The 15,951-nt window shown below is 45.4% G+C and overlaps 1 protein-coding gene across 3 annotated transcripts in view; it reads right to left on the reverse strand.

Annotated features, from left to right (window-relative positions):
• Nucleotides 1-2,021: 2,021 nt before the first annotated feature.
• Nucleotides 2,022-15,951, reverse strand: part of YDJC (YdjC chitooligosaccharide deacetylase homolog) — a 93,047-nt gene continuing 79,117 nt past the window's right edge. For 2 of the 3 annotated variants that reach the window (XM_087880220.1, XM_034435776.3), the window contains exons 2-6: nt 10,717-10,895; nt 6,661-6,820; nt 4,719-4,818; nt 4,423-4,600; nt 2,022-3,384 (exon numbers count right to left, since the gene is read on the reverse strand). In XM_087880220.1, coding sequence (XP_087736346.1) covers nt 3,021-3,384; nt 4,423-4,600; nt 4,719-4,818; nt 6,661-6,820; nt 10,717-10,880 — 966 coding nt within the window. In that variant the 5' untranslated portion in view covers nt 10,881-10,895 and the 3' untranslated portion in view covers nt 2,022-3,020. Of the gene's footprint in view, nt 3,385-4,422; nt 4,601-4,718; nt 4,819-6,660; nt 6,821-10,716; nt 10,998-15,951 lie in introns of those variants that run through there. The other variant, XM_060683819.2, reaches the window with a different exon arrangement.

Raw genomic sequence — 15,951 nt, forward strand, 5'->3', positions numbered from 1 at the left:
ATCAACTTGTGCTAATTAGGCTGTGCTGAAACTGAAAGGAGCTGTTTTGCTGTTTGCTTGCAAGGAGGTAACTGCTGCGAGGCAGAGGCCAAAGGGTGGGGGGGCCAGTGGGTGGGCGGGGCTACATTCGGTGTATAAGAAGCACCTAAATTTTCATCTCCTTTTAGGGGGGAAAAAGGTGCGTCTTATACTCCGAAAAATATGGTAACTAAATAATACGATTGCACTTCTGTGTGCTAAGCTGAATCCTTCCTTCTTTCTCTTTGCTTCTTTTTTCTTTTTCTTTCTTCTTTCTCTCTCTCTCTTTCTTTTCTTTTCACCTCGCAATCAAATCAACTTCCTTGGCATCTAACCTGGCCAATGTACGTTTGTCTTTTGTCCAAATAATCTTAAGTAGAACTAGTTAAAATGCGCAGCAAATTCTCTCTGTGTTTCTATTCTATAAGAACAAACCTGCCAAATAGGTTGATATAGTATATAAGATAATTAGAAAGGAGGGGTAAATATTTATTTCATCCGTCTAAAACATGGCTAAATGCTGGCATATTCTGCCATCACTGTTAATGCTCCTTTCGAATATTTTAGTTTTGACCAGTGCAGGCCAGGGAGAGAGAGGGAGTGACTGGAAGAAACTCAAAAATTTCAATTTTCCAAACCATTCCTAACAAAATGCAGTGCTAATTAGTAGGCAATTACTTATCCATAGAAAAGAGGGTGATTTTTTTTTTTAAGAAAAAAAAAACTCGTTTAATTCATCATTAGTCCCAGATTAATACAAGAATAAATAATAATTCAGTATCAACAGAGAACTCAGGAAACTTGCGGGAATAAACAAGAGTCACAGAATTGATTCGAATGTTTAAACAACCAGCCAAAGGAATGTAATTTCTCAAAATATAAACATTATGTCAGAGACCTATTACAGATCATTCTCAACTTACGACCGGAATTTTTCCATTGCTTAGCAAGGCGGGGTTCTTAAAGCGAATCGCACCTCATTTTACGACTTTTTTTTTTTTTTTGCCATGGTGGTTAAGTGAATCACTGCACTTCTTAATCACGTGGTCATTAAACGAATCCGGGATTCCCCATTGATTTTGCTTGTTGGAAGCCAGCTGGGAAAGTCGCAAATCGGGATCAAATGACCCCCAGGGCATAACAACTCTGATACGCTGGTTGCTAAGCACCTGGTTGCAATAACCTGACCACAGGGGACGCTGCAATGGCCGTAAGTACGAGGACTGGTTGCAAGTCATTTTTTTCCCCAGTGCTGTTGTAACGTTAATTGGTCCCTAAACGCACGGTTGTAAGTTGAGGACTCCCTGTACAACGTGAAATCAGAAAGACAATGGAACAGCAACTTTATATGTATGTATGTATGTATGTATGTATGTATGTATGTATGTATGTATGTATTTTTCTATCAAAACACCTGGTCTACCCCAGCATGTGGGACGGAGCATACTGCATCCCTTTCGCCTTTCAGCTCCAATCCAGGAGCCCTCAAGCAGTTGCATTCACAACAAACCATTTTATACCAAATTTATATTTCGCTGATAAAGAAATAAAGGGAGACTAGTATAGATCTATTTCAAGCTATTTAGCTCTCATCAGCTAGCCATACCCTTACTTGGATTCAAACTTGGGCTGCCTGCATGTTAGGCAGTTGTATTAACCTCTGAGCCACAAGTTCTCCTCCCTTCATCAGCTCCAATCCAGGAGCCCTCAAGCAGTCGCATTCACGACAAACCATTTTATACCAAATTTATATTTCGCTTTATTTCTTTATCAGATATATATATATATATATAACTGATATAGATATAGATATATATAGATATATATATATGCCTACTGGATCACAGATAGGATTAGGACCAACCTGTGGAACGTCCAGGGGAAGTTTCAACTTTTAAAACAGGAAATTCACAAGTGGGGGGGGGAAAATAAACCTTGAAAGATGATCATCTGTACGAATGGTTTGCACTGAGCGTGTAAAAAAAAAAGGGGGGGGGGGAGCATTTGATTGCCGAATGCAAAAAGTTTTATTTTTCAAGCCTGAGAGTTCTTAATCTGAACAACTGTTTGCTTTTTATTTATTTTTTGAGATTTTAAAACAACTTAACTTCAACCCAAGGCTAAAAAAAAAAAATAAAAAAAAAAATTTGGAACGCTCCAAACTCACTCCCTTCTAACAAGCTTTCATAACATTTTTTATTTTAAGTCTTGCAGATCGAGATGTTCTTGATTCAACCTGTTCTACTTGCTATTCAAACAAACGGGATGCTTTTGGGGGGTTTTTTTTTGGTTGTTTTTTTTTTTAACTAATCCCTTTAAAAAAATCACCGCGTTACTAAGCAAGAAACAACCTAAAATAACATTGGATTCTTCCAAAATGCTTTTCTGTCTCAGAATAGAATGCGGAAAGAGAGACCTAAGTTGCTGTGTTAGCTGGGTTCCTGCAGCATGCCAAGCCATGGCTTGTTTTAATCGTGATTTGTGAAACAGGCCACAAAGCTTTACATCTGGCAGTAAAATCTAGTTGTATTAGACGAACACCCAGTGAGGCACTGATGATGTTACCTAGTTTGGTCACTAAACGTCTGCAAGGAAACTACCAACCTCAGAGAGCAGCAAGGGCCCGTGCTTTCAACCCTGAGTTACCAATATCTTCTCCCCTCTTGGTATATACCCTAAAAATTTCAGGTCTATGCTGGTGTTTTCTAGCAAGCCAACGCCGAGCGATGGCTCCTCATTCAACTTCTGCTTCTACAACCAAAAACTCTGGGAAATCCCACTCGGCTCTTCGCACGAAGACGATCGCAGTCGGAAGTTCCTTTCGTGAGATTTTTTTTTCCCCCCCTTCCATTTGCCAAAATTAAAAATTAAAATTAAAAATGAGAGGAAGGAGCCATATCCGCCTTGCAGAGAGTGCAAAAATTCCCCAGATGTCGTCTGCTCCCATCTGGAACCATCACCGGATCCGGCCACCTTCATCGAACCGACGTAAAAACGGAGCGTCAGACGGCGAGATCTTTGAAAGCGCAGAGCCGAATGTTTCGAATTTTGTAATGTTTCTGGAGCTCTGCGTTCTTCAAGGTCTGGAGTTCGTGCAGGCGTTCCCACGACTGAGAGAAGTCATCGGGGCCTTCTCCACAACCGCCAGTAGGTGGGATGCTGGGGTAGCCTGGGTGAGTCATGAGTTCGAGCGTCACTGTCCGGAGTCCCTGACCGGCAGGACGTAAGAACGAAGATGGCGGAGGAGTCGTCGTTCTGTCGTCTTTGGCCAAATGAGCTGCGATGGCGTTATCGATAGCATCTAAGATGCTTTGGGTGGACATATTTTTCCCCATGGTGCTGAGGCCGATATATATATCCGGCCACCTGAAAGACAAGAAGTTTCTTAAATTTCAGAAAGACAGGTAGCCCTCGATTTATTTAGTGACCGTTTTAAGGCAGTGATGGCTAACCTTTTTGCCATCGAGTGCCAAAAGCAGGGGGAGTGCGGGGGGGGGGGTCGCGCATGCGTGTGCCCACACCCAAAATTCTATGTGCCCCGGCGAACGCACATGCAAGTGCCCCCCTGCGCTCCCCCCACTTTTGGCATGCGATGGCACAGTGGGCCACCAGACTTCCGGTGGGACTGGAAGTCAGGAAATGGGCTATTTCCGGCCTCCGAAGGGCCCCCGGAGGGGTGGGGAATGCCGTTTTCGCCCTCTCCATGATCCTAGAAATGCTCTGGAGCCTGGGGAGAGCGAAAAACAGGCCTTCCGGTCCCACCTTTCCGGTCGAGAAACGGGCTGTTTCTGGCCTCCAGGGGGGTGGGGAAGGCCGTTTTCACCCTCCCCAGGATCCTAGAAAGGCTCTGGAGCCTGGGGAGAGCGAAAAACAGGCCTTCCGGTCCCACCTGAAGTCGAGAAATGGGCTGTTTCCGGCCTCCGGAGGGCTTCCAGGGGGTGGGGAAGGCCGTTTTCGCCCTCCCCAGGATCCTAGAAAGGCTCTGGAGCCTGGGGAGAGCGAAAAACGGGCCTTCCGGTCTCACCTGAAGTCGAGAAACGGGCTCTTTCTGGCCTTGGGAGGGCCTCCAGGGGGGTGGGGAAGGCCATTTTCGCCCTCCCCAGGATCCTAGAAAGGCTCTGGAGCCTGGGGAGAGCGAAAAACGGTCCTCCTCACCCTCCCAGAGGCCCTCCAGAGGCCGGAAACTGTGTTTCCTAACTTCCGGTGGGCCCAGAAAACCTGAAAATCAGCTGGCCGGGACACGCATGTGCGCCAGAGGTCAGCTCGTGTGCCCACCAATATGGCTCCGCGTGCCACAGGTTCGCCATCACGGGTATAGGTTCTTTTGCTTGAGCACGGGGCTGGACTAGAAGACCTCGAAGGTCCCTCCCAGCTCATGCATTCTATTCTTATAGATGCCCCCACCTTATGCCGTGCTTTTGAAAGACCTCTATGGTGTTCAGCGAATCCTTCTCCACTCCCAAATAGAAATCCATCAAAGTTGACTCTATCCAACCACAGCGTGGGAGATCCGGTTCGATGGGAACTCGAGTGTAAGTGATCCCATAGTCTTCTAACACCTCCGCAAATATGTGCCTGATCTCTGGAAGAGTAACCGAAGAGGAAGAACATGGTAAGAAGATCCCAATTTCAGGGAAATGCGAGCATCGAAATGTTTTTGAGGAGCAGAAAGTGGACCAATCGACGCGGATCCTACTTACCTGGGAGAACATGGACGTGCTGGTGTCCATCCATGTGATGAGGTAAATGTCCCGTCAGTTCACGGAACAACTCCACTTGTGCTATTAATTCCTGCTTCACCTAAGTGTAGAAAAGCAGGAGGAGGTGTAAATTTGTTGCCACGAATATCTCTCATTTATAAAAATGAAATCTTTGGGCGAAACCTATAAAATAAACCAGGCACAACTAAACTTTCCCAATGGACATCTTGGTGAGGTTCCAAAAGGAAGGGAGCCTTGATGCTCTCTGAACTTGGTTGTTTTCGAGCAGACGTTTCATTACCCAGCTAAGTAGCATCATCAGTGCTGTTTTACCTTGTTTGAGTAATGAAACGTCTGCAAGAAAATAACCAAGCTCAAGAGAGCACTAAAGATTCTACACTCCTCCTCTTCCTCCTCGTCCTCTAACGGTTAGAAGACGAGGAGGAAGAGGAGGAGTGTAGAATCTTTAGTGCTCTCTGAGCTTGGTTATTTTCTTGCAGAGATTTCATTACCAAACTAGGTGATATCATCAGTGTTAGAAGAGTGTTGGGTTAGAGTCTAACCCAACACTGATGATATCACCTAGTATGGTAATGAAATGTCTGCAAGAAAATAACCAAGCTCAGAGGGCACCAAAGATCCTACAGTCCTCCTCTTCCTCTCGCCCAACTCTCTTCTAACACTAATGATGTTACCTAGTTTGGTAATGAAACGTTTGCAAGAAAATAACCAAGCTCAAGCCTTACAGTCATCCTGTCTTCCTCCTCCTCCTCCTCTCGCCCAACTCTTCCGATGATGTTACCTAGTTTGGTAATGAAATGTCCGAGAAAACAACCCAACTCAGAAAGCACCAAGGGTGCTACAGTCGTCGTCCTCTCCACAAACCCCACTCCCTTGTAGCACTGATGATGTTACCTAATTGGGTAATGAAACGTCTGCAAGAAAACTACCAGCTCAGAGAGCACCAGGGACCCCTCATTTCAACCCTGGGTTACAAAGCTCAGAAATTCTCTCCGAACAACACTAAAGAGCCGTGTGATTTCCTGCCCTTCTTAACAGAGAAACACACAAGTGGTTGTGCGGGCTCCAAAACAGGGTTTGTAACAATTCAGGAAAAGAGAGATCCACAACACATTAGAAACATCTTCCTTGGTGAATTTGGCCTACACCGAGAAGAACAAACTCAACCCATTTGAGTTGCCTGGCTCGACATGGGCATCCTTCACAATGTATCTCAACCACCACCTTTGAAAGAGTAGGCGGAGGTATGTTTCCAGGGTTGGGATTCAGCCGGTTTGCGTGAACCGGATGCTAATTTTACATCTGGTTTGCTGAACAAGTAGTTGCAAGGACTGGCTGTCCCCATCCACCCTGCCCCACCCCTCTCAGGAGTTCTCCACGCAGCCCGGTTTGAATGCCAGGTAAGTGCAGGGGCCGTGCAGAGACTCTGGGAGGGCGAAAACGGGCCCATTTCCGGCCTCTGGAGCCCGGGGGAGGCCATTTTCACTCTCTCAGAGGCTCAGGAAAGCCTCCGGAGCCTGGGGAGGGTAAAAAACAGGCCTACCGGAAATACCGGAAGTCCAGAAACGGGCTCATTTCCGGCCTCCGGAGCCCGGGGGAGGCTGTTTTCGCTCTCCCAGAGGCTCGAGAAAAGCCTCTGGAGCCTGGGGAGGGTGAAAAACGGGCCTACCGGAAGTCCAGAAACGGGCCCATTTCTGGCCTCCAGAGCCTGGTGGAGGCAGTTTACACCCTCCCAGAGGCTTGAGGAAAGCCTCCAGAGCTTGGGGAGGGTGAAAACACACATGCCCCCCCCTGCGCCATGGTGCAAGAGGCCGAATAGGCCACGCCCACCATGGCCACACCCACCCAGCAACCAGACAAAGAACCGGTTGCTAAAATTTTTGAATCCCACCGCTGTAATGTTTGCCCGGCTTCTCCTCACCTCAACCATGCTAAGAAGTCCTTTGTTTAAACACGTCCGAATTCCCATCTTTCCATGGAAGAACCCTTCTGGGTTGAGGAGCGTGGACTTTTTCTTCAGCGCTGGGCAAACCGGGGTGCCCTCAGAAAGGTTGGCATGGAGACCTATCGGAATGCAATGTCTACAGAGAGGAGGAGGAAAAAAATTTGAACGTCTGCCAAGGAGAAAAATTTTGATCCCATTCCTCTAGTTCAAGATGGCGACTCGTAAGATTCCTCTTCCATGACATATAGTTACTTAGGTTAGCAATTCCCATCTTGGAGACATACAATAGTGGCCAAAATTGTGGGAACCTTTTGGGAAAAGTGTATTTTCTAAAACTTGCTAATAACACCACTTTTTTGGGGGGGGGGGAGTAGTACTATAAAATTATATATCCATGGAAAGATAATTTAATCAAGAATGTAATGCGATAACTTTTATGAAGGGTGTCAGCACTTCAAGCTGCATTTACTCTAGTGCTGACATAAGAAGGAGAAGCGGAGGCGTCTGGAAAGGGACGTTTGACTTTTCACCTACTTATTTTCCCTGGAGATAATATCCCCTAGGAAATGGGATGGGAGGGGGGAAATTCCTTTGAGCTGGAGCAGTAGATTAGGGGTAGAATGACTTGGAAGATGGCCAATGAGTGCAGAGGAGTGGGAAATGGAAAGGGAGGGTTTTGGGTCTGGAAGTCAGTGTTGGCTGCGATGGAGTCGGAGTTAGAATGTCGTGCTTAATAAATGGGAGTTTTTCATCATAGACTTTGTTTGAAATGCAATTTATTTGAGACGACCTCGAAACCTGACAAAGGGTTTGCTATTCGAATAGCTGTTACAGGGTTGTCTGACAGTTATCAGCTGCCTTCGGAGTCGGACATCAGTGAGGCAGACGAACAGCTGGAGCCTGTTCCCAGCGTGCGCATGCGCAGAGTTGCCAGATGAAGGAAACAGCTAAAGAACAAGGGTCGACTCAGGAGTAAAGCCACAGGTGGACGGTGGATGGCCCCTCCCAGAGGGAATAAAAGAGGAGCGAAAGGGGAGTGGAGTTTGCAGGAGACAATCAGTTCGCTTAATTGGTTCGTGACGCCCAGAGACTCCTTGCCAAGTTTTGAAGATATCGGCCTGGCAGCTCTCCAAGCCAGATAAGGTCTGTGAATATAAATTCACCCTTGAAAGACTTTGCTGGATGTGAATGAGAGGAATTCACAGTAACTTAATAAAAAGGGGTTTTTGGAATCTGCTTCATGGTTTGGGGAAGCCTAGATCAGAATGACCTACCCCCTGAGATACGCACGATATCAGACCTCCGGACTTTTCGTCGGGCCCTGAAAACACACCTATTCCATCTAGCTGGGCTGGCTTGATCCCATCCTCTCAGTTTTAATTGAATTTGGTTTTATTTGGGTTATTTTTAATATCTTGGGCCGAAATTATTTAATTGTTTTAAATTGTTTTTAAATTTTGTACGCAATGTTTTATCCTGGCTGTACACCGCCCTGAGTCCCGCAGGAGAAGGGCGGTATAGAAATAAAATTATAATAATAATAATAATAAAGAAGTATACTCTGCCGATACATTACAAAGTGCTAGGGAAAAGCGATGTGTATAAAGGCCAATACCAGCCAAAGAACCGACAGCTGTGTGGCTTCACACTGTTGTGTATGTAATAATGAGTTCCCCAAGGAAACTTATAAGAGTATAGATGTGGAAGAAATTAGCAACAAGGGAAGGAGAGAAATCTCAGGCTGAATCAGGAAGAATCTCACAGGTTTATAAGAGTCAGCACAACAAAATAAATCCCCTTAGATTGGCTGAGATAACGGGAACAGAAGTAGGCCAGGATAAGTTGGATAATCGCCTAATTAAACACCGAAGGATTTATTTCTTTATTTATTTTTAACAGAGAGGGATGCTGTCGTCGGACACAGATTCTACCTCTTCGAAAACAAACAATATTTTTTACTGTGTTCGCATCTTTTAGTTATTCTTCACCGTTTTTTTCTGAACTGTATCTGGGGGCTGCGTGGAAAAAGGATGGCAAAGTCCTTTGGCCTTGGGAATTCAGAGCGGTTTTCTGCAATCTTGGCGCAAGTTATCTATTTCAACACCCTAGAATCCCTGAAGATTCTGGGAGCTGAAATCCACACCTCCGGAGAGCAGCCCACGCTGGTGTAGCAATAGCCCTTAAGACTTATATGCCGCTTCCCAGTGCTTTTACAACCCTCTCTAAGCGGTTTTATAGAGTCAGCCAATCGCCCCCAACAATTTGGGTCCTCGTTTTACTGACGCCGGAAGGATGGAAAACCGAGTCAACGTTGAGCCGGTCAGGATCAAAATTGTGTGTGGATAGAATTATACTGCAATACTGCATTATAGCTATTGTGCACGATGGATGGATGGATGGATGGATGGATGGATGGATGGGGAAGGAAGGAAGGAAGGAAGGAAGGAAGGAAGGAAGGAAGGAAGGAAGGAAGGAAGGAAGGAAGGAAGGAAGGAAGGAAGGAAAAGGAACAGCAATAGCAATAGCAATAGCACTTAGACTTATGTCTAAGAGCCTAAGAGCCGAGGTGGCGCAGTGGTTAGAGTGCAGTACTGCAGGCTACTTCAGCTGACTGCTAGCTGCAATTTGGCAGTTCGAATCTCAGCAGGCTCAAGGTTGACTCAGCCTTCCATCCTTCCGAGGTGGGTAAAATGAGGACCCAGATTGTTGGGGGCAAGAGGCTGACTCTGTAAACTGCTTAGAGAGGGCTGGAGAACACTGTGAAGCTGTATATAAGTCTAAGTGCTATTGAGAAAGGAGGGAGGGAGGGAGGGAGGGAGGGAGGGAGGGAGGGAGGGAGGGAGGGAGGAAGGAAGGAAGGAAGGAAGGAAGGAAGGAGCAGTGATGGCTCAGTGATTAGAATGCAGTATTGCAGGCTAATTCTGCCAATTGCCAGGAGTTCGACCCTGATCCAGCTTTCTATCCTTCCGAGGATGGTAAAATGAGGACCCAGATTGTTGGGGGCAATATGCTGATTTTGTAAACCGCTTAGAGAGGGCTGTAAAAGCACTATGAAGTGGGATATAAGTCTAAGTGCTGTTGCTATATACCGCTTTACAGCCCTCTCTAAGCAGTTTACAGAGTCAGCCTCTTGCCCCCCCCCCCCAACAATCTGGGTCCTCATTTTACCGACCTCGGAAGGATGGAAGGCTGAATCTACCTTGAGCCATTTCGGAATCGAGCTGCGGGCAGTGGGCAGAGTTTGCCTGCCATACTGCATTCTAACCCCTGCACCACCACAGCTCATGGGCCTATGGATACTACCTGGATGGAAGGCTGAGTCAACCTGGCTCCGGTTCAGAATCGAACAGCTGGCAGTGGGCAGTGAGTTAGTTTGCAATAATGCATTCTAATCACTGCGCCACCCTGACTCTTTCCTCAGTAGATGCGATAATACAGTATTTCTCAACTCTGACAACTTTTAAGATAGATGGGCTTCCAACTACTAGGGTGTCAAGGAATTGTGGGAGTTGAAGTCCATCTCTCTTAAAACTGTTAACGCAGGTGGTCCCCTACTTATGACCGTGATTGAGCCCGAAATTTCTGTTGCTAAATGAGACATTCGTTCAGCGAGTTTCCCCCCCCCTTTTTTTACAATCCTTCCTAGCACGCTTGTTCGTTGAATCACGACGTGGGTTAAGTCCATAACCCAGTTGTTTAAGTGAATCTGGCTTTTCCCCCATGGATTTTTCTTGTCCGAAGGTCACAAAATGAAGATCATGTAACCCCAAGGACACCTCAACTGTCATAGGTTCATGCCAGTTGCCAAGCACCCAAAATTTTGATCACGTGACCCTTGGGGAAACGCCGCAACGGTGGTTAAGTGTGAAAAACCAATCGTAAGTCACTTTTTTCGCTGCCGTCGTCATTTTTGAACGGACACTAAACGAAGGATTGCAAGTCAAGGACTACCTGTAGACTCCTCTTCAGGGTTTATAAAACCTGATTGGTTGATGCCCGTAAAATCAAAGGAAACTAAAAGGAAGGACTCACTTCTTGGCCAGCTGAACGGCGTCGAATACGGCACTCCCGTTAACCAGAAGCGAGACGTTGGAGATGGCCCCGCCCAGGAAACACTCCACGATGCCGTGGTTCCTCCTCGGGCAATAGCCGAAATCATCCCCGGTTACGATCAGCTTCACCGTAGCTTTGGGCATCCTTAGAAGTCAACCCTGAGGAGCGCAAAATATAGAAGACAAAAGTCCTCGCCGTTAGCCCGTATCTCTTCCCCTCCCCGAAAGTGAAGAAAGGCGCAGAGAAAGGAAGAGGCAAACTGGAGCACCCATCGCCCCACAGCTGTGGCTAAACCATCGCCAGGTCCCCAAGGAAGCATAAACAATAAGACGTGTCTGCGCCACGGCAGCCGTTAATCTCGCCGTCGGGAGGGTGTGTGTGTATGTGTGGAAAGCAAGCCCCGCCGAAGACGACGTAACTAAGAATATTAGCCGAACTTGGCTTTCTGGACGAGGGAGAAAAACCGCACAGTTGGTTGGTTGGGTTTGAGCTGGTTGGGTTTTTTTAAAAAAAAAAATAAAATGCTTGACATGGGGAATGGTTCATCCGGAACCATTTCTGGAGCAAGGAACATGGGCTAAAACGGAGCCACAGCTCAGACCATTTAGAATAGAATAGAATGGAATAGAATGGAATGGAATAGAATGGAATGGAATAGAATAGAATAGAATAGAATAGAATAGAATAGAATAGAATAGAATAGAATAGAATAGAATAGAATAGAATAGAATAGAATAGAATAGAATAGAATAGAATAGAATAGAATAGAATAGAATAGGAATGGGAACGAAACAGAAACAGAAACAGAAACAAATAGAAACAGAAACAGAAACAAAGCTGGAAGGGACCTTGGAGGTCTTCTAGTCCAACCCCCTGCTTAGGCAGGAACACCACTTCAGACAAATGGTTATCCAACATCATCTTAAAACCTTCCAGTGTTGGAGCATTCACAACTTCTGGTGGCAAGTTGTTCCACCGATTAATTGTTCTAACCGTCAGGAAATTCCTCCTTAGTTCTAATAGAACAGAACAGAACAGAACAGAACAGAATTTTTTATTGGCCAATAAATCAGCTGGCGTGCACCGGAACTGAGCTTGCATGCCCACAAATATGGCTCCGTGTGCCACAGGTTCGCGATCACGGGTGTAGGGTCTCCTGCTTGGGCTTGGGGGTTGGGCTGGATGACCTCCAAGGTCCCTTCCAACTCTGTTACTCTGTTGTTTTTACCAGAAAGGATTCCGAAGTTAGCTGGGATTTTGAGCCATGGGAAAAAAAAAACTCCTTTATCAACCTATTCCCCTCTTCTGCCTTTCAAAACATTTTAATCCTTCATCATCTCCCTTGTGTTTTATTTCACAGTTAGAGGATCTGATTTTTTTTTAAAAAAAAAAAACATCAGGTTCCTCTTTATGAAAATCAGAAGGTCCGTTGCTCTCTTCCCACTAACCATATTTCATTTAAAAGCAAACTGCTCTCTGGAATGATACAAGTGGCTTCATCACGAGGCCATGAATTCGAGAGCTAATTTATTATTATTATTATTATTATTATTATTATTATTATTATTATTATTATTATTATTATTATTATTATTATTTATTTATTTATTTATTTATTTATTTATTTATTATTTATTATTATTTTAAAAAGGTGAATTTCCTGATTCTGGCCTCGTGCGTCTCCTTTCCTACAAGGGATGAAGTAAAGTAAAGTAAAATACTCACAGTTTTTTTCTCAAGTTTGGTCTGCGGTAAAAGCCGGAAAGCCGATTTAAGAAAAATGCAATTAAACTAACCAAAAATTTTTTAATCAGGGAATTTTCCCTAGAGGAGAAACTGCCTCTGCCTTCTTCAGCCAAGATCAGTCTGTCTGCAGATACTGGTTTAGTTTTGTTTTTTTAAGCTACTGGTATGCGGATGCTATCAGGAAGTAACAAGCTGAAAATCCAGCTATGGTGCAACTTTGGACACGGTGGCAAGAACTTCCGTTCCCCAGGGAGTTTAGATTATAGGTTGAATTTTGTAATGCCTAAAAGGTAAAGGTTCCCCTCGCACATATGTACTAGTCGTTCCCGACTCTCGGATGAGCGGTGCTCATCTCCATTTCAAAGCCGAAGAGCCAGCGCTGTCCGAAGACGTCTCCGTGGTCATGTGGCCGGCATGACTCAACACCAAAGGCGCACAGAACGCTGTTCCCTTCCCACTAAAGGTGGTCCCTATTTTTCTACTCGCATTTTTTACCTGCTTTCGAGCTGCTAAGTTGGCAGAAGCTGGGACAAGTCACGGGAGCTCACCCCGTTAACGCGGCACTAGGGACTCGAACCGCTGAACTGCCGACCTTTCGATCGACAAGCTCAGCGACTTAGCCACTGACTAATCAAACTTTGATCAAACACTGATCAAACATCTATCTTATCTTTAATCGCCATCCAAGTCCCAAATAGTGAAAATCAAGAGTAAAAAAAAAAAAAAAAAAATCAGACATGTACCAGCAAGTTTAGGGTGCTGGATTTTCATAAAGTAAAGCCAAAAAGAGGGCAACGGAGCATTTAAATAAAAAAAACTAACTCACAAAATCCACTGCAATTCACAGTGACGTTGATCGCTGAAGAGGATATAAATTTACGCCTTTTTCCAGAAGGCTTGATGAAAAGAATCCTTTTCAGCGCCTCCCTCTCGCTCCTTAAAATGGAAATATTTCACTGCCACGCCTTAAAAGAATTCGTAACAGTCACTGGATATAAGTTTTCTAGTAAATATTCTGAATTGATTTCAACAGAAAATCAGAAAAAAGGCATACAGGGGTTTTCTGCATTATTTTTCTCTTTTCAAATGCTTCTAAAAGAATTATCTATTGTTGAAAATTCGCTGGCCTAGAAACCAGGAGACTGGGAGTTCTAGTCACACTTTAGGCGTGAAATCTGGCTGGGTGACATTGGTCCAATCAGAAGGAGAGAGTGAGTTCTAGTCCCACCTTAGGCGTGAAATCTGGCTGGGTGACTTCAGGTCAATCACCAGGAGACGGTGAGTTCTAGTCCCACCTTAGCCGTGAAATCTGGCTGGGTGACATTGGTCCAATCAGGAGATGGTGAGTTCTAGTCCCACCTTAGGCGTGAAATCTGGCTGGGTGACTTCAGGTCAATCACCAGGAGACGGTGAGTTCTAGTCCCACCTTAGCCGTGAAAACCTAGAAATTTTGGGCTCAATTTCTAGTCGTAAATCAAGGCCTACCAGTATCTCATCTACTCTCCAAACCTGAGGTTTCCTTGTGGTGCCCCATCCAAATTTATTTTGGAAGGGAAGAACCATGGCAACTGCCTAGAATCTGGAAAAACAGATCCACCTTTCCCACTGGATCTTCTCCTTCTGCCAATCCCGCCCTTCCGGCATCTTCCCTTGAATTAAACACTGTCAAGGGACCTTCGAGGTCATCCAGTCCAGCCCAACTGAAGACTCTTCCTCATCCCCATCCCAAATCAACTGCCTTACCCGAGCCAGCCGGGCATCCTTCCTTTCCAGATCGGGATTCCTCCCCCCAAATTTCTCGGTGAACTCGAACCATCCCTACCCTACTGACCTTACGAAAAGCAGCGGTGAAGATCTGGCTTTTCCGGCAGGCCTGGGGGCCGTTGATCTCGCTCTTGCGATCTGGCGAGATCCGGCCATGAATGGCGTGAACGAGTTTTTAATGTTTTTTTTAATTTTTAAATGTTTTTTTATTAGGATTTTAAATGTATCGTGAGCCACCCTGAGTCTTCGGAGAGGGGCGGCATATAAATTGAATTAAATTGGAAAAAAAAAAAATTGAAATTGAAAACTCTCTCCGGCATCTTCCCTAGAATTCCATGGCTTAGGACCTGAGTACTTACGAGACCACCTGGTGCAACCGATAACCTCCCACCAACCAATACGCTCTCACAGAGTAGGCCTACTCATAGTACCATCATTAAAACAATGTCGTCTAGTAGTTCCAAGGGAGAGAGCCTTCTCTGTGGGGGCACCTACTCTTTGGAACAAAATACCCCCTGGAATACGAATAATCCCAGATCTTCGCACTTTCCGACGTGCCCTGAAGACCTTTCTGTTTCAACAAGCAGGGCTAGCATAAACATCTAAATTCTATGCCAAGGTCTTAGCAGATACACCAAGTTGACTCAATCTATTATTTACTGTTTATAAAAAAAAAATATTATTATATGTTAAACTTTGGATACAGTGGACAAAATCTGTCTCCCAATATCTCTCCAAAATATCAGATTTAAGTCCATTATATCCAAAGAATTAGACAATTCATTTAAATTTAGATTAATGATTTAAGTTGTATTATCGCTTGCATTAGAATGGATTTATGCAAATAAAGTAGAACGGTGACTGTTTACACAAATGAGGTATATTCTGACTTAGATAGCTGGTAGGAGCAGATGTTGTGTCATCCTGAAATGTTCTTTTAAATCAAAATTTCACTATCGTGTTTTCACTGAAACTGGCATCAAATGGCGAATGAGCCAATACATTTTGATTAAATATATGAAATCTTAAATCTGTTCACCGCCCTGAGTCCCTCGGGAGAAGGGCGGTATAGAAATTCAATAAATAAATAAATAAATAAAATTAAAACACTGGCAAGGGGCCATCGAGGTCATCCAGCCGAGCCCAATTCAAGCCTCTTCCTCCTCCCCATCCCAAATCCACTGCCTTACCCCAGCCAGCCGGGCATCCTTCCTCTCCCGATCGGGATTCCTCACCCAAATTTTCCACCGAGCTCCCTCTGGCATCTTCCCTAGAATTAAAACACTGGCAAGGGGCCATCGAGGTCATCCAGCCGAGCCCAACTCAAGCCTCTTCCTCCTCCTCATCCCAAATCCACTGCCTTACCCCAGCCAGCCGGGCATCCTTCCTCTCCCGATCGGGATTCCTCCCCCCAAATTTCCCGCCGAGCTCCCCCTGGCATCTTCCCTAGGATTAAAACACTGGCAAGGGGCCATCGAGGTCATCCAACCGAGCCCAATTCAAGCCTCTTCCTCCTCCCCATCCCAAATCCACTGCCTTACCCCAGCCAGCCGGGCATCCTTCCTCTCCCGATCGGGATTCCTCCCCCCAAATTTCCCGCCGAGCTCCCTCTGGCATCTTCCCTAGAATTAAAGCACTGGCAAGGGGCCATCGAGGTCATCCAGCCGAGCCCAACTCAAGCCTCTTCCTCCTCCTCATCCCAAA

Source organism: Pantherophis guttatus, chromosome 17 (genome assembly GCF_059756535.1).
Source record: "Pantherophis guttatus breed Tessera chromosome 17, ASM5975653v1, whole genome shotgun sequence".
Classification (NCBI taxonomy): domain Eukaryota; kingdom Metazoa; phylum Chordata; class Lepidosauria; order Squamata; family Colubridae; genus Pantherophis; species Pantherophis guttatus.